This window comes from Copidosoma floridanum, unplaced genomic scaffold (assembly GCF_036245765.1).
Source record: "Copidosoma floridanum isolate Cflo_tuat_1 unplaced genomic scaffold, Cflo_Japanese_pri ptg000016l, whole genome shotgun sequence".
Lineage (NCBI taxonomy): Eukaryota > Metazoa > Arthropoda > Insecta > Hymenoptera > Encyrtidae > Copidosoma > Copidosoma floridanum.
In genome coordinates this window covers 9223359-9242853 of record NW_028321893.1, presented here as the reverse complement: position 1 = coordinate 9242853, position 19495 = coordinate 9223359, and the positions used below count along the sequence as shown (strand labels likewise).

At 31.4% G+C, this 19495-nt stretch overlaps 1 protein-coding gene across 4 annotated transcripts in view; it reads left to right on the top strand.

The window, feature by feature from the left end:
- The window catches only part of trc (Serine/threonine-protein kinase tricornered), a 952993-nt gene that overhangs the window by 830383 nt on the left and 103115 nt on the right, over window positions 1-19495 (top strand). For all 4 annotated transcript variants that reach the window (XM_089592301.1, XM_089592302.1, XM_089592300.1 and 1 more), the window contains one exon: window positions 5229-5387. In XM_089592301.1, the coding sequence (XP_089448427.1) occupies window positions 5229-5387 (159 nt within the window). The remainder of the gene's footprint in view (window positions 1-5228; window positions 5388-19495) is intronic.

Here is a 19495-nt window from a genome sequence, read left to right as displayed (position 1 = left end):
TCTTTTTCAAATTTTAGTTCTAAAATTCTTCTGTTGAATAATTCTGGATCAAGACCAAAAAGTTTCGTGTATTGCTGCTCGAATTTTTTTTTCGTCTATCAATGTATCTTTGCAATTGGCAAAATTAATTAAATCTTGCCGTTTTCTATTTGTGTCTTGTATAAGTAGTCACAAACCAAATGTGGCTAACCAGCATCTGCCGAGCAAGGTTGGTCCTGCTTCAGGCATTATGAATAGATCTAATTCAATTTTTTTATATTATAAAGTACTTCAACATTTTTTAGAACTCCTCACGGATACAGCAGTATATTTTCGTACGCCTTTATTTTCATATCAGCCTTACTTAATTTACAATGAATTAACAATTTATTTGCTTTTTCTTTTAAAAGCACTGATATAAATGCATCCGTATCTACTTGCATACTTAAATCTTTTCCGTTTACTTATACATTTAAATATATTGGTTGAGCGTTCATGTATTTAAAACTCAAAACATTCACCGCTTCTCTCGTCTGCTGGAAATTTAAGGTCGACTTGATGATGAAAAAATTATCTGCCTCTGCATAGCTTATTGTTGATGAATCTAAACTATAATTCACATCTCGCTTACTGCTTTTGCTTGCATTTTATCATATCTACCATAATTTTAAGGCCTTTTATTTTGTTTATTGCCTGGTCTAACATTGCTGAGATTTCGACCTTCATTTTAACCTTCTTGTTTACAGAAATGCTGCTTGTTGGATTTAGTCACTGATATAGCGTTCGGATCGTTTTTACATTGCAATGTTAATACTATATCTGTAATTGCTGCATTTTTTCTGCTAGCTCATGTGCTGTAGTCTTATCTTACTAATATATCCAGTAAAGTCGATGAAACCGTTATAATCGCTAACCTCGAAAACTACTTAACCGATCTTGCTGAAATTTTGCATATTGATTCTTGACACTTCCTAGATGGTTTTAGTATAGTTTTTATCTTGAAAAAATTGATAACAATAGCAATAAATAGGCTCAAAGTTTTGGGAAAACACGCCAGCTTTTCACGTTAGTTCAGTAGGATAGTTGTGCAGCTGGGTATCCTGGTTACCGACGGCACTCTTCTCTAATGGGCAAGTGACCTAAGTCGACATCCACCCTGACAACTCCAGGATTGATGAGTGCCACCAATAAGAAATTATTCTAACCGATAACGTCTCCGGCAAAGTACAAGAAGACGTATCTAGACAAAGCTCAATCTGCTTCAACACTTCAGAGTTGTGTGGCCGTTCCACCATCCCGCCTAGTGCCGTAAGAGAAATTTTGGGTACAATTGTAAGCTAAGTAAGGAAGACAGCCCTGAAGCGCACGGGAACCACTTCCGAAAACGATTCGTCGACTAAAAGGCTATGTTAACTAAAGACGGCCACTATTAAACCAAGTCAGTCATTCACTGGTAGTCGTCATTAGCGGAGTTGTTCTTCGCAAGGCTGGGGACCCCGGTGATCGAAGACCTTACATTACCCTCTTGACTCTAAGCATTCAACCAGGAATCACCGATCCTTTCCAAGGCCTGCGGTGGGTGTACCTAACAGATATACAGGGAAAAAGAACTTGAGCTAACGGAACAGTCTCCAACGGGCAAGCATCACGAACCAATCTCCCCATCTTAGATCACCAAAACAACTGAGTCTGCAAAAAAGGTGCTTTAGACACCAACGTCCTTGACGTTATACCAGGAAACGTTGAGAAAAATCTCTACAACTAAATCAAAAGCTTCGGACTTTGTAATTTTTCTCCCGATCAGTCTGGGGCTTCAACAGCAGGCCAGAGAAGATCACCCTGAGGTATCTAGGCAGTCACAATTGCTGTAAACTTCAGTCAATAAAGAGTTTACTAAAGAAGCTCACTATTCTTTTTGGGGCCATCGGACGTCAAACTACCTTGCCAACAAATATATTAGAACTTAACAAAGTTGACAGAAAACAGCCTTTAGGGGTCACAAAAGTCTTAAGCATGCCAAAAGTCGCAAGGGGGTGAATTGGAAGAAAAACTTCAAGTGTATCTAATAAACATAATTTCAGGCATCAAGAAACTGATGCAGAAAATTTATCGAGATTGGAACAGCAGCGTCATATTTGACAAATAAATAATCTATTACGTGAGTGATCAGCTTTTCATTGTACCCTAACAGTAATCTCTCAAATCTTTAATGATCTAAATTCAGATTTTTAAATAAGTAGAAAATGTTTTTATGTTTTTGTGGCAATAAAAAATGTAGAGTTGAAGCTCCAGGACTTTGTTGCTCTGGTAATAAAGTTGTAGGATAAGAGGAAAAAAATTTTTTTTAACACATGTTTTCTGGGAGTTTAAAACTTTAAAAGCTTTCAAAAATAGCCCTTTTCGTCAATTACACGGAAAAAACTGCAAATCAACGGCTCCTGATGGCCAACGATTATTTTATGGCACAAGAAACGAACGGTACTTTCAGCATAATTATATTTATTGTTTTTTTTACAGCTTATTATTTGACCAAATAAACTGTATGAATTCCAAACAAATATGTTTTTAATAAGAAGACTTTTGTTCTGACAAGTGTCAGGAATATATGTACAATTTCTAACTGAAAACGTTTCACATTACATGTCAACAACTACGGTGTTCCATGTAGTAAGTCTCGGGTGAAGCCGAGACGGGTGGCGGCTAGTTATTTTATATGCCTGAATGTATGTTAATTTTTCTTCTTTGAAAAACAAAGTCTTTGTACCGTGATCAGCTATCCACATACTAACTGATCCCTCAATTTGTTTTCGATGTCTGTAAAATTACAGTATAGTGCTGGTAACTTGAGCCGAGCAACCAAGTCTGCTACGCTTTTAGTTGCCGTTTGTCGTGCCTGATGAAATTTATCTATCTCTTTTTGAATGTAATAATCTTAAGATTCTTTAATACTATACTACAAAGTTACTACATCTACACGATTATTGAACAATCTTAGAAGTCCTTTTTCATTCAAGAATCATGACAGTGACAATAACACTTTCCAAGAGACATCAGAGACTTAGTTTTGGTTTTCAATTTCAAGTTTTGTAAATTGCTTTTACTATAACAGTTATAAATTACATGCTTTACCACTTTATTTAAGGACGTTTATCGCAGTTAGAGGGGAAATGTAGAGAGTGCAGTGAGGGGGGAGCGAATATGCGGTAGCGCCGGCAACTGTTTTGCATACATTTGTATACCTGTATACAGGCGTCTGACACTGTTTTTTTACTTAATTTCAAAAAAAATTTGTCGATTTCTCTAAAAATTTATTATAATACCAGTTTTATGGCATTGCGTCATGCAAAAAAAAAGTTGTAAAAATTCTACATACTGTTTTCTAATTAATTGCATTTGTACATTACTCCTCCATCAGATGACGTATTAAATTAAAGTTTTTTCAACATTCGACATCTAAAAAACTGTGTTGTGAAATGGTCTCAAATTTTACATGTGACTTTCTAATATCATTGCGAGCATCCTGATAAAGTTTCAGGAAGACTGTACCCAAAACGCTATGAGTGATAAACGTCCTTAAGGTCATTCTGAGTTTCTACTTTACTGATACCATACTTTGATTGATTTTTAATAATTATTAGTTTCATGCTTATTTTAATATAAGGCAATCAGAAAATGCTAAGAACTAATACCTTGAGAGATAAATCAATCCCAAACTTATAAATATTAGCTGACAATTAATGAAAAAAAGTTGCACCTCAGGGTATAAAAGTGTATCACCGTGTTAGTGTAAATGTAAAATGTCCATAATCAGTTTGAAAAAATTCAGTGTATCGTATGGGGTTTTTACTTTACAGGCTTCTCCATTTCAATAAATTGGCTTTTTTATTTATTTCACAGCTATTTTTACGAAAAATAATTAATTGTCGCACAAAGCTTGTAAGTTGACATATTCATGAAGCCCTAAGATATTGTAAATAAAAGTGAATTGAAAGAGAAAATTTTATTTTGCGATTATTGTTCAGAGTACATGACAATAATTATCACGTAATACAACCTTTTTTTATCAACTTGTAGTTAATAACAATAAGTTTTGGCTTAATTTATTTCTCAGAGCATTAGCTTGGTGGATTTTGTCATAGTTTTTCGTTCACATAAGCATAAAATTAATGATTGTTAAAAGTTACTTAAAGTAAGGTTGTCGCAAAAGTAGAAACTCCCAATGATATACTGAATGCCCTTAAATATACCTACATGAGTACTTATATGTATGTGTTAAAACATTGATTTTAACAACGGAAACGCTGAATACTCTTGAAAAGCATGTCTTAGTATCTTGTAGGATATCTTGCACAACAGCTCGCAATTTTTTTTTACTGGGTATGAAGAAATAAACCAGTTTGAATACTTGTATAAAGTTGTTACGTCAAAGATGGCGTAACAGTAAATTTTTTATCCAAGCCTAAGCTTTCACTCAATAGCTTGGGGACATGAATGGAAGGGTTGGAAACGGTGCACTAAGGTTGAGACAGAGTTGATAATTGTAGGGGAAGCTAGCTAGCTACTTGGCTATTGACATTTGCACCAATGGCACATAATCCGCTATTTATAAAGGACTTGTAGGTTGTTTCCCTTTTAAACTAAGCTAGTCCTTTGACCACCAGCATTTTTCACTAGTGGCACACAACGTGGGTTTTAAATAGAAGCTAGTTGCCTGATCGTTAGCATTTACATCAACTGGCATACAACATAGCGTTAAAACTTGATTTTTTCTAATAGGAGCTAGTTGCTTGGCCGTCGGTCTTTACACCAACTGACACACAACATAGCGTTAAAACTTATTAAAAATAATATACGTTTGTATAGGTATACCTATCCTGTAAATGACAGTGCTGCCACGACAAAACTTGATGAAAAAAATTACTCTTCAGTTGGCTGCTTCTTGAACCCGAATCTGAATTGGCTCCTTTATCTAGCTAAATCTGAGTTGACTGCTTTTTCAACCCAGATTTGAGTTGGCTCCTTTTTTATCAATCATCTGAGTTGGCTCTGTTGACATACTGCTTGTCCCCTCCTTAGTGAATGATTCTTCGCTCTGTGCACGTGTGAACATATCTAGTTATTTACAAAAAATATTTAATTATAAAACAGAAAAAAGTATTTTTCTTTAAAGCTCATGACTCTGTTTGCACGTATTTTTGAGTCTGACATCTAGTTCTTCATATCGTTAAATTGCTAAAAATCTGTTTTAGGATCTCAAAGAGGAATAGACGAGATAAAGTTAGTCAATTTCTTTCGTGGAGTTGACTGGGACCATATTAGAGAAAGACCAGCGGCAATTCCAGTAGAAGTCCGATCCATTGATGACACTTCAAATTTTGATGACTTTCCAGATGTTAAACTTGAAATAAGTATGTTCTATTTTAAAGATCTTATATGTTTGACTAAAACGATTTTAAATCACTTAAAAATTTACCTTATTTTATATTTGCTACACTGTGAAACATAAAAGTAATATATAACTTACTTTCCAAGTTTTTTACGATCTTCTATATGACCTAGTAAAACATATGGGAACCAAACACAAACTCAAATTATGCTTAAGGTAACGCTATTGTTGCTCAATGTGTTATTTAAATAATAAAATGCAGAAAATAAGTTTGGAAACTGTATGGTTATTAAATTTCATGTGCTTATAAATCCATTCAAAACTTTTTCTATTTTCTTTACAAAATTTACTACAAAATTCTTCGTTAATTAGCACGTCAAAAAGTTCATGACTCATTTGTTACTGTACGTAAACAACGATGGCAGTTTAAGGGAAAAAGGAACTGAAGGAGAGCTGAAGGCAAAAACTATGACTTTTAAGGTAGTGAGAATGGGTGGTGAGGTTTGTCTTCATTACAAAGTTTGATAAAAGTATTATGAATGAAAACAAAAATTACAAATGTTTATTCTTGGTCATCAGAAGTGATTCCATTGGTTAATAAAACAACTTTATTATGAACTTAATTTGTTTAGTCTATTGACGTTAAAATATGTCTGTTGGGGGAAAAAAAGAATAAGCAAATTGATACTATTTTAATTATTGAATTTTTTTATCAATTTAATATTGTGTGAACTTAATAGATTCGATATTATTTACATTTATTTAATGCTTGTATACTCCCTACAGCCTTAAATAACTTTGTTAAGAAGTACAATATGATATTATGTATGTAAATTCTTACACTTATTAGTTGTTTTGATAGATCTTACGTTAACTGTCATAATGTATTATTTAAAGATGTTGAAATTACTTTTTTTTGAATTTTTTGTTGCACATAAATTAAATAATACATACCAACAGTTTCTGGTTTTTCACTTCTGTCTATATTTTGATGTAGATGTGATAGTATTCAGGGTTTAACTAACAACTGTTATAAACTTTAAAAATGTGTGAATGTAAAATCAACTAAAAGAAAAGTTCGTCAACATAACAAAAGATGGATATCACTAAATATCGTTCTTTAACTGTATCTTTGTAAAGTCGAAGTAAGATTTTTAAAAACTTATGACCTTAAAAAATTGTTGTATTACTTAATAAAAAAATATAAAAATATCTCTTTATTTGTGTGCCAAAATCTTACTTTTTTTCAGAAAACCTGTATAAATTATTATTTGCGGCTTTAACGGCTTTCTTTTCAAGGTTTGGCGTTGTCCAAAATTTTTGAAGACTATATTTGAACTTTGAATCTTCTATTATTAATTTTATTTTCTTTTCACGATAATTGTAGCTTTGCCTTATAATTGAAAATTATTACTTCTTAGTTTGAATAATAGCCAATAGATATATTTCAAGTAATTCTGAATCCAATAAGAATTGCTTGTTTTTTTATTTTTATTTACTGATCAGTTTGACCGTCTTCTGCTAGTCTTTGACTGTCAGGAATTACTACATTTGTATGTGAAAATAACCATCGGAAAATTTTCTGACCAGTCATTGGCCACAAGTTGAAAAAAATTTTAAAGATAATTAACTTAAATTATTTAAGACTTTTTATAAATTAGTCTTTTATTAAAACTATTTGCATGTACAGAAACAATTTTCACAATTTAATGACTTAGTCATGATACTTTTTTGTTGTAAAATATAACTTTTTATTATAAAATATGTGAAGTTTTTAATTTTCTTTAGATTCACTACCTGATTCAAGTAAATCAAGTTTGCCATTAACAATATTATTATTTTTATCGCTGTCAGCCTCAGAATCATAATAATATTGATTTTGGTCTTGATTTTCGTCATTATGTACAAAATTTTATTTCAATGTACGCTAATAATGGGCAGTATATGTTAATTACCCAGCCCGTCCAGTGTTCAAACAATTTTTTTCGGAACTTAAGATTTATACGTACGTTGGAAGCAAACGTTCAGTTGTGGAAGAAAAGCAGGGTTAATTTAATATTTTGTTTGCAATTTTACTTATTGATGTAATTCTATAATCGCTTTGCCCCCACGAGTTTGTAAGGAGTGGTTTTAAAAAATCTTGTACTGCCTCGTTATCCCAAAATCCTGAGTTAGTTTTGAATTCTGCCAGTTCGCGCACTACAGTAGTGCTTAGGAATGGGGCAAATCAAAAGGATTTGCGATCAATTATCGAGAAATAAGACACTAAAATTATGTGCTCTTGAAAATTACAATTTTCTTTATTCTAATACAATTCAATTTACTTTTTTTCAACACAGTCACTATTTTAGAATTTATTATTATCTCGATTAATTACAAACAATAGTTAGAAATTACTTAATGCTTGAATGTGGAAGCGACTTACAGTATATTATTATGAGGTGGCGAGACTCAAGTTACTACGATAGAACGCTCGATTAAGATGTGCGGAGGAAATCGACGATTGGAGGGGGACTGGGCTCGCTCGCGTCGTTCTCGCAGAGAGCAGCTGTTCTCTTTACAAATTGTGATGATTGATTAAAACAGCGACGCTCGTCGTACTCGAATAGGTACATGCGCTGACCAATAAAAATTCAGAAGTAAGCGCCAAATTTTAACTTCAATACCAAACAAGTAGAAATATCTAAATCTAATTTTCCTGCTACTTATTAAATTAAAGCTTAATCGTTTAAATATTTCTTTTAACTTGAACTTTTGCCTTTGAAATTTGTATAGAGCAAATAAGCAGCGAAATATAAAAGTCTTAATGCTATTTTAGAAGGCTTCTTCAAATTTTTAGTTATATAAGTTATTACTTGTCCACACAGAAGTGCAAATGTCACTTCAGTGCTTTGTTTTTTAAAGTTAACTTCAAGCTCATAAAAAGTGTAAGCAACTTCACTTAATTTTGACTAATCAAATTCCACTTGCATGATGTAAATAACTATTAGATTTAAAAATTTTTTGAACTTATCTATTGCTCTCCAGAATGATTTATCAAAAATTAAAGATTTTGTTATGAGTTTCAAAACAACTCTCAATTCTAAAAACAGTATTTTAAAAGTTTGTTTATTAAAATCAAGACTTTTTAAACAATCTGAAGACGAACCTCACCACGTTTTGCTGGAAAATCTTGAAGTAAATTCAGAATATTTGCCACTTTTTAGGTTTGTTTTGTTGTGTATTTGAGTTTTTTTCAATCAGTCAGTATAAACATGAAATTTTTTTAGCTCTTTTACTATTTATACAGACGTTTTAATAATTTTTTTAGCATTTGGCTGTTGAAGTAAATTGATGACTAAAGCAACATGTAGAATGGGTAAAAAATAGCTAAATAAGAAGATTTATTCTCAGTCGTTTTAATCTTTTAAAAAAAGACAGACTCCAAAATAGTAACAACAAAATTTATAGTGTGGTATAAATTTGATCAACTTTCTGTTTGCTATCTAACTGTCGAAGCCTTTCAGATATTTTGTTAATATCAGTTTTAATTTTACCGTGGATAGTATCAAGTAGAGAATGATGTAATTTTTATTGCGATGGATGGTTAAATAAAAGGCTGAGCTTCGCAAATTACTCTGGCCAATACATATTTTCCGTGAGTTGAAGCAGGACCCTAAACGCATATATTGCCTGAGCAAGTAATTATAGATATGCTTACGTAATCGGGTGACATACAATCAAAATATTTTTGGATACCTGATGAAGAGCGGGCTACAACTTCTAGTTGATTTAACTTGCTATATGTGAAAAAATATCACTTATAACTACTGATGGCGTTGAGCTAGCTGACATCTTGGATTTGTGAGTTTTTAATTAAAACGTTAAAACGTGCATGGAATAATATAAATAAATAATCAAGTAACGCTATCTTTATCATATAAGTGATTTGATTAAAAAATTAAAGAAATATTCCTTCTCAGGTTAACTCTGACTCTCTGGTTTCGCTGTAAATCTTGCTTCACATTCAGCCAGCATTTCTTGAAACTTTCCGTGAGGTGCTTCTCCACTCCCATGACATGTTCAGCATAATACATTCTGCAAAAATTACACGTGTAGGATTGAATTTTGTTGTTTTGTTTACGAGACAAAGCAGTAAATTGTTTTTCAACAACTTTTCAAATCCCTATGATCTGAAAACGTTTTTATTTGATTACATAACATTCTTTCAGAATGTAGGTCATGATTTCTAAATAACCTAGTTTCCCGAGACTTTAAATTGAGACTACTCAGTTGCAGTTTATCGTAACATTAAAATAAGATTGCCTTAATTTAAGTAAGACTGTAGCGTAAAGTTACATGATCATAAGTACAAAGCATGCAAACATCTTGTCATTTGTCAAACCAGCTACGAGACGAAAGCCCGAAAAAGTGAAAGTGTATCCGAGAAAGTGACTGATAAAGTAGATAAAATAACCGTACCTGACTTTTTCAGACAAGTTACATTAGCTCCTTCTTTTTATTAACAAATGTTGGCAAGTGTATCAGTAAAACTTCGGTAGCCAATAGGCTAGGCAAACATAAATTTAAACTTTCACATACAAAAGCAAAATCATTTATCAAAACAAAAAAGAACTAAAAATATATTTTACTTTCTACATAGATGTAGGTTTGATGGTCATGAAAAGATTTAACCGGTCATATGCAATTGTTATTAACTGTCAATTTTTTGTTGCATCAGAGTCATGACCGTCAATTAAAGGGTTAATTGTTCAGTCAACTGACCAGCTCGCATCACTGCTTAGGATGTACTAAAAAATGCATATAAGATGTCATACATGAGAGTTGATGCACTATTAAAAATGTTTTTCTTAATGATGAGTGTCCGTGGTAAGGATGCAGCAGAGCTTCCTTGGATCTTTTCAACTGCGAAAAATTTCATCAAAGGCCTTAATAATCTTAAACGACCAACGTTTCTAACGAAATCCTAGAGTATATTATCACCAATAGACTGCATGAGTAGATATACTGGGAGGGTTCTAGGAGGGAGTCGTAGCGTGAGGGTTCTGGCTCAATGCCGGGGGAGCTGTAGCGCGAGGATATGGGGCTTCCACCTCCGAGTGGGTGGCTGCCGTGGAGGGGGAACGCCGTACGTGCAGTGTGTGTTAGAGGTCGTGAGTCAGCCGTGCTATTATACGAGCTTATCCGCGCTCCCTCCTCCTTTAAAAGCTATCTTTTTTTTTTTTTAGTGTACCACTTATTTTTCATGCTCAAAGTGAATTCGCCGATTTATAGCGAAGCGGTAGTTGACGGCTCCAGATAGTTTAAAAGGAAGCTGATACCTCCACCGATGTAATTTCGTGAACATTGGTCAACTAATGCATTAATATCTGATGATTTTTAAACGATACTACCTTGATGTTCTTATAATATCCTCGATTTACACATCTAAATTGAATTGAACATTATGAAATTTTATATACAAGGCTACGTATAGTGTAAAGATTCAAGACTTAAACTTAATCACCTTCCCAATATAGTGATTTAGCAAGTCGATCATATGTCTCAAGCAATCCAATTTTTTAATTTGAATACTGTAGAAGAATGGGTATTAATAGCTTTAGAGATTAAGAAAATGTTAAAAAACTAATCTTAGTTGATAGCAAAATGAATCCAGTTTTGCTTGAAGTATATAATGTAAATTAACTAAAGAACTGCGCCCCGTGTGTGCTCCTTGACATTCTGTTAAAAATATTTTTATTATTTTATCTCAGCAATTGAAGCCATACAGAAAACTTATGTAAACTGATTGAAATGTTTTTATTTTAATTATTCGTTATGGAAAATAAAGTAACCTCAACTTTGGATTCTCTTCTATTGTAATCTTCATCAACGTACAAATTAAAGCTTCTTTCTATTTATTTAATTAAATATTATTTTTTTAATTCACCTGCACTTGACTAGTTTTAACTAATCACAAAATAAATAAACAGGCTTTATTATGTGACCCAGTTACAAAAACATTTTAATTAATTTAATCTCAATTTAAATAAACAAAACAATTTAAAAAAAATTTTTTTGATACAATACTAATTTTTATACTATTGATTTATATCAATTGTAACAAATTATTTGGGAGAAATTAAAGAGCTGATACAAGGAATCAGTAAGAGAAGAATCAAGCTGCCTAGCAAAGTCAACTAACTCAACGCATTTTGACAAATCCAGCCACAGATTTGAAGTTAAACGGTATTGTGTCCTAATCTATGTACCGTTCTATTACAAATAGTCTCATGCTACTTGTGAAAAAATTGTTTTGGCCATGATTGACGTAAGGGTGTTTTTAACACTATGTAGCCAAAGGACGCCCAGGCAAGAAAGTGCTCCAAAATTCCAAATTGATTAAATTTTTGTAGAAACAATATATTTAATAATACATAAACATTTTTTCAATTCATTTTCATATAAAAGTAATTGAAAATTTTTTTTAAAACGGACCCATGAAATCATTTAGCACGTATATATTTACATTTTCAGATAGTTGATTACAAACACATAGTAATATTAGTTGCAAATCAAAGCCTCTCACACTACCTAATACGGTAAGTATAACAACCAAACTACACCTGTCGAGGTTAATAATAGCTGAGCTATTTAAAAACACCTCTCCCGCAGTACGTTGAGTATTCGATTTCCATTCAGGGATCTTTTTCCGCAATCTTTCTCTATTCATATTCAAGCAGATTGTCGATTTCCAATCATTTTAAATGACAAAAAAGTGGAAAAAAAGTTTCCTTCGTAGGAAAAAAAGTGTTCGACCAAAATGTGCATACGGCCAGGGAGATCCCAACTAAATTGGTCAAGGTTTTATGGTAACTAAATAAAAAGGTGAACATAAAATTCCTTCCATGATTTGATTCTCTTTTATACAATACTCTTGAAACTGAAAAAACGTAGGCTTGAATTATATAAACACTCTATTCTAAGATAATCAGTAATCTTTGTCTTATTAATATAATAATCAATAAGATTAAATTTAATGAAGAGCCAGTCGAAGAAATTAAATTTATTAATAAATGACCAGCAATTACATTGGCTGGTCAACAATCTCTTAAGGTTCCAGAACGAATGATGTTTCTAAGAGATTCAACAATTACTATAAAAGGTATTTAAATATTTGGTGTACCTGAGGTACTAAATAAATAAATATATTTTTAGTTTTCTTAATTCAACCAAATTATACAAATGATTGTCATAATTTTAATGATAAAGATAGTCTTGTACATACATGTCTAGATCTAGTAAAAATATAAGGAAATATTCCTATTAAATTATTTATTAAAATTATCAAAAATAATCTAATTGAAATTAATGAATTTCCTCTTGATCCTAACATATGTTAAGAAAAAAATGTTATATTTACTCCCAAAGATATTAATACGAATTGAACTTTGAATATTACTTAGTTTATTAAGATTCCAAATATTATTGGGTATCAATAAATAAATCTTTCACAAATAGCAAATACTACTCTATAGATAGAACACAATAAAAATGAGCAACTACATAATAAGTATTATAAAGAATAATATCAATAGACGAATTAGAAAGTATAATTACTGTGTTAAACCTTGTGAAGTAAAAAAAAAAAAAAAATTCTAATAATCATAAATTTGTAATATTTAATTTTAATTTTATCACATTGAAATAGGCTAATTATCTAAAAAATTGTATTCCTGTATACAGAGAAAGATTTGGGAGAGGTGCTATCTCATAACAGATGGCTGCTGCACGAACTACGCAGAGCGCAGAGCTCCGTTGGCGTTGACTAGAGGCTCTCCGTTGTGAGAAAGCTACGCTCCCATTTTTGGTACGGTAGCAGCGCCAGCTTAGTGAGAGTGCTTCTGCCATGTAAGGAGTGGTAAAGTAACTCTACTATACGTTATGTGATACATACGCTCTTACTACTGGGAGAGTTGCTCGGTGCATAGATACTTATGTTGTCTATACATATAAATGAACTATAAACTCATGGTGTATACATTTCTCTCTCTTTCTCTCTCTCTTTCTCTACACACACGAGATAGTTCTTTAATTTTTTTTTGTGCAAATTATATTAATGTATGTATGTAAATAATACACGTACACTCAAATTTTAAAGTAGATTTAAAACTTTACTAAATTATTTTTTATGTAGTGCTGGTTCATTTTAAATCATTTTATAAAATCTAAATAATTTTTTTCTTGTATTTATCTACAGCGTATTTTTACAAATATAATTTTGACTCTTGCATACTGTTATACTTGGCCTCCCAGCCAAAAACCACAAAAGTTGACAGTTGTTCAGAATGAATTTTTACTCCAAAAAATTAATTGTACTAGTGAATTGGATGCTCAGGAAAAAAGTTCGGTTTAGGTGGTAATGATCGCATGCTAGAATTTTGAATTTTCAATCCCTGAACTGGTTCAATTTTAATAGATGGTAAATCTTTCTTTCTGTACATGTCACACACTGGCCTTTCGATTTTAAAAGATCATGGTATAGGGTATATAAAGGGTATATGAAGAGAAAAATTTAAGGAAAGTACAAATTAAACTTGTTCAGGGTTTTAAAGCTTAAAACTCTTGCAAACTGTCTGGTACCATCCAAATTTAACTTTTTTTCTGAGCATCCAAGTCACTTGTACATTTTCTTTTTTTGAGTGACAGATTTGAAACTGCTGTTTTCTTTCTTGTTGTATTTGTAAGAAGCTTAGAAAAAAAATTCAAATGGAATTGGAATTTTGATAAATTATGTCAGCAACCTAAAATTTGATTTCTCTTTTGAAAGAGGTTTTGAAGAGTCAACAACACTTCTAATTTCTCACAATACACAAAACCTAAAACATACCTACTCATATACCCATGATAGTTCAAATTTTGCATTTTTATAGAATTTTTCAGTTATAACATGTCTATAACCTATATTTATATTTTTAAGGCAGTCACATGCCATTTCATTTTTATATTCTGTATACAGATATATCCACGTCATAATTGTTGAAAAACATATATTTATACTGCACCCATCATGAATTTAAATATACAGGCTTTTTCCACCTTTTCTAAAGATAACCGATTTCTCATTCATATATCACCAGAATGATTTGTGATTCTGATGTACATTGATAAACTGCTTACATGCACACATAAATAAACACATAAGCTGCTTCTTTCCATCTCCGTCAAAATAATAACCAAAAGTTTTATGCATCAGGTGTTTTTGCACTCAAAGGATCAGCTCTCTCAGTCGATATGAAAGCCTTTGTCTCAGATATTTAGTACAGTAACTGCACCATACGGGGCAACAGCGCTACTGCATGAGTGGGGCAGTAGCTCTCCCACTTTTGAGGGCAGCCACGGTACGCTATGGGAGAGGTGCTCTCCGAAAAGTAGGAAAGCACTGAAACCAATGTGAGAGAACGCTGCTGTATTACCACGCGCATAGCACCTCCACCAACTCTTTCTCCGTGTAGGGATGGAAATAGTTATAGTAGCTGAGGTAAAGTAAGTTCAAGTATGTACTTCAATACCAATAATAAATATATGATGAAGTCAAACAAGAAAACCTAATAAATAAATATAGAAATTATTGTATAAATTATCCCTATAATTACAAATATTTTTTTAAAATTCTTTTATTACAAATTGTGTAAAAAATAAACAAAATCCTGGTAAAATAAAAATGTAAACTTCAGGATGACCAAAAAATCAAAATAAATGTTTGCATAATACTGGATCTCCTCTTCCTACAGGATCAAAAAATAAAGTATTAAGATTTTGATCAATTAAAAGTATAGTAATAGCCCCTGCTAATACAGGTTAAGATAATAATAATGTTGAGACTCCTAATTTAAAAACTTTTGTACTTAAAAAAGTTAAATTAACATTATTTTACCCTATAATTGATGAAGCTCCAGCAATACGTAAGGAAAATAATCGATAAATCTACTGATGGCCCTACATGAGAAAAAATTAGAAGATAAAGGAAAACAAACTGTTTAATCTGTTTCAGTACCTGATCTAATGAACATTCTAGAAATCAATAACATAACTCTTGGAGGTGAAAATCAAAATCTAATATGATTTATTTGGAGGATGGTCATATCAGGAATTTCTATAATTGAAGGAAATGAATAATTTCCAAATCCTTCTATTATTACAGGTATGACGAAAAAAAATTATAGTAAAAGCATGAGCAGTAACTAAAAAGTTATAAATTGGATTATTCTCGATTAAAAAACCTGGATTTTCTAATTCTCATCAAACCAAAATTTCTAATCTTAATCCTAAAAATTCCTCATCATATTCCAAAAACAATATTCAATATACCAATATTTTTATAATTAGTTGAAAATAATAACGTTTCCATTGATTTATATAGTTTCAATTATAAAACATTGTGTTTTTAATATAAAAATAAAAACTAATTTTTATAAACATTAAAAAATGTAAATATTATCATAATACTTTTGTAACTAAATTTAAAAATAAACTATTTAAAATAAAATAATGATTATTAATAAAATAAGTTATCTAACTTATATTACTCAATTTAATATAAATTATTTTATAAATTTCTTAAAATGTGACAATTTAAAAATTTTGATGATTACATTTTTAAAAGTAAAATTAATTAATACTTTATCAGTTAAAAAATAATATTTTTTTATTATTTTAAATACAAGAAAATTTAAATAAGAACTTTAATAATATGAAATATATAGTTTCCGAAAAAAATTGTAAGAAATTAATTCTTACATATTTAAATTTAAATAAATTAAATTTTAAAAATAATAGAATTAAACATAAAATTAAAATTTTATTTTTTTCAAACTTTAATAAGAAAATTTCTTTAATATTGAGAATAGTTATAAGAAAAGAATATACCAAAAAAAATTAAATTCATTATTGAAATAAGTATAGACAAATTTATAATTTTTTTATCATTACAATATAAATAGTTTAAAAATTTAGTTCTATTATTTATCAAATAAGAAATTAATTAATTAAAAGTACCGTAAGTTAGGTTCTTATAATTACTATAAATCATAAAATTAAAAAAAAAATATGTATAAATTTTTTTTTTTTAGTTGAATCTTTAGAATAAAATCCAAAAAAAATGGCATTGCACATAAAAAAAATTAGAGAATAATTTTACTGCAGTTGTTGTTATTAAATTAATCTAATTTTTTTTTAATACGAATATTTTGATGATCATTTATGGAATAAAAAATAATTTCAGAACATACGATATAAATATTATTGATTTAATATTTGCATAAATAACTGAATGAAAATAAGATGAAATACAAAATTGTAGACCATAAATTACTAATAATAGTCCTTATTGACATAAAGTAAAATAAGCAATAAGTTTTTTTGGATCATATTCAAAATTAGCTGATAACCCAGCTATTATTATTGTAATAAATCTTGGAACAACAATATAAAGTAATAATATTTTATTTCTATACATTTAATTATAAAATCGAATTAAATTGTAAATTCCAGCTGTTACTAAAGTTGATGAATGAACTAATAAAGATATAGGTGTAGGTAGTGCTATAACAGTGTAGGTAGTGTATAGTGTAGGTAGGCAGCAGGTAATTTTAATGAAAAAGGAAGTTGAGCTCTTATAGTAAAAGCTGAAATTATTACTAAAAATAATAATATTCTATTATTACAATTTAAATTAACAAAATTTCATGATCAATAAATTATTATTCTTCTCATTGATAGTATGATGATGGATGATCGTTTGATATTGCATGCTGCAATACTGCCTTCACGTAGGCTCTATCTTTGAAACGGATAGCGGCTTAATTATTTTTGAATTGGTTTGTGTGATTGCCTTCATTGCTTTTTAGTGCTTTAGACTCTCTGTGTTGTTGATAGTGTCACATAAACTGTGTTGGGGCGTTTGTTTTATTTTTGTGCCTTTTATTTATGCTTGCAGTATTGAGGTTACAGCATCAGTGGTATTGCAGAAGGCGAAACGTCTGTGTGTGCTGCTTGCGAGTGTGTATTTGATGCGAGTTGCTTGATAGCTTCCTTCCACTCATGTATCACGCCACTGAAAAATGTGCTGGTGTTTCTGCATCTGAGATAAGGGTGCTAGAACTGAAAAAAAAAAAACTAATGTTGCTGTATCGATGCTCGGAATGTAAGGCGAGTGGAGGTGTAAATCCAACACTAGTGGAGTCAGTCAAGGCATTTCAGATATCGGTGGACTATATAAGTACCACTATTGCTTCTTTGGCTTGTTTGAGGAAAGATGTTAACGATATAAAAAAAGATGTGGAAAAAATAAAAACTGATTTTTCACAAGTTGATTCTATCAGCTCTGATATTACTAAGCTACAAGCTGATATGCTTCTACTGCAGCAGGATGTTCAACATATAAAAAGTACAGGCCAAACTACAGGATCTACTGCCTCTCAGCCGAATAATGCTACTGTTAGAGATATATTCAGGAAGTTACAAGATTTGTCACGTAGGGTCACAATACTATTATTTTTGGTATCTCAGAAGAACTGGCCATGGATAAATCCAAAGAAATTGAGAAGATTAAAGAAGTGTTTACGCCTTTTAAGCTTGAGACTAAGTTAGTGCCTGTAAATGTAAACAGATTGGGTAATAAAGATGCTGATAGGATCAGACCAATTGTTGTTGGTATGTCTAGTAGAAGTGATGTAAATGTTGTTCTTAGTGGCTGGCGTAAATTGCCTGCAGGAGTATCGGTAGCTATGGACTTGACATTTAAACAGAGACAGCAGTATAAGCAGTTAAAACTCCGAGCTAAAATGTTTAATGATGCAAGCTCTAGTGTGAAAAAGTGGTAAAACTTGTGCGTGGCGTCCCTACTCTACAAACAAAGTTATTAAAGAACCTTGGTAATGTTAACTCTGATGATACATCAAAAAACTAAAAGGCTTATCTGTTTCCTTCAACATCTACTGTCAAAATGTCAATGGTGTACGTACAAAACTAGCTTTATTGCGTAATAATATTGGTTTACTTTGCCCTAAACCGTGAGTTATCGTTCTTACTGAGACAAACCTATATGCAGACATAGTAGACTCTGAATTGGGCTTGGAGGGCTACATAGTGTATCGAAAGGATAGATATATTGATGGTTCGGCTGATGGTGGTAGTGGTATTCTTATTGCCATTCATAAGCAGTTGGGTAGTGTCATGATAAAATGCAGTGTTGAAGTTGATCAAGTGTTTATTTTGCTATACTTGCCCAGTGTTACATATGTAATCGGTGCTGTATATTTGCCACCACGTTCACCATTGTCTGACTATCGGTGTTGTATTGATAGTATTAAAATTATTCGTGATAAATATGATACTTGTCCTTTTATCTTATTGGGTGACTTTAATCTGCCCAACAGTGATTGGAATGAGTCTAACGACATTGTACCCATATGTACAGACAAAGTGCATTAGTGCGTGACTGTGCAATGCTAGTCGGTTATCATGCATCGTACTTTGGTTTTTACCAGCTGTTTCCGGATCACCCTACTAAAGGTTATATGCTGGATCTTTTGTTTACCCAGTTACCTGCGACTTCTATACGTAATTATCCACCTTCGGATGTATTAGTGCCTGCAGATTCTCACCATCCTCGAAGTGTTTTTACTATTGCATTACGTGAAGTTCAAAAATCTATGCAAGAGTGTACCTATTATGACCTTAAGCAAGCAAATACTGATTGTTCCATTAAGTACTTAAGGGGTCTGGACTGGGATTTGTTATTGTGTAATAGAAACCTAGATATAAACGTGAAAAATTTCTATGAAGCTTTAAACTCTGCTATTGATAAATTTTTACCGCAGAAATTTTAAAAAATTTTTACCATGGAACTCAAGCGCCTGATAATTAATAAAAAATGTGCCCATAGAGCGTGGCTGCAGTCTGGTCTTATGAATGATCAAATAGAATTTAAATGCCTTAGAGCCAGCTGCCTTTGATTCTCGCGTATTTGCTACTCACGGTGCATTGATAGAGTTCAAACTAGTCCGAAGAATGATATAAATCATTTTGAAAATATCTAAATAATGTTCGTAAAGAAAATATGTTACCACCTACGGTGACATATGGTGA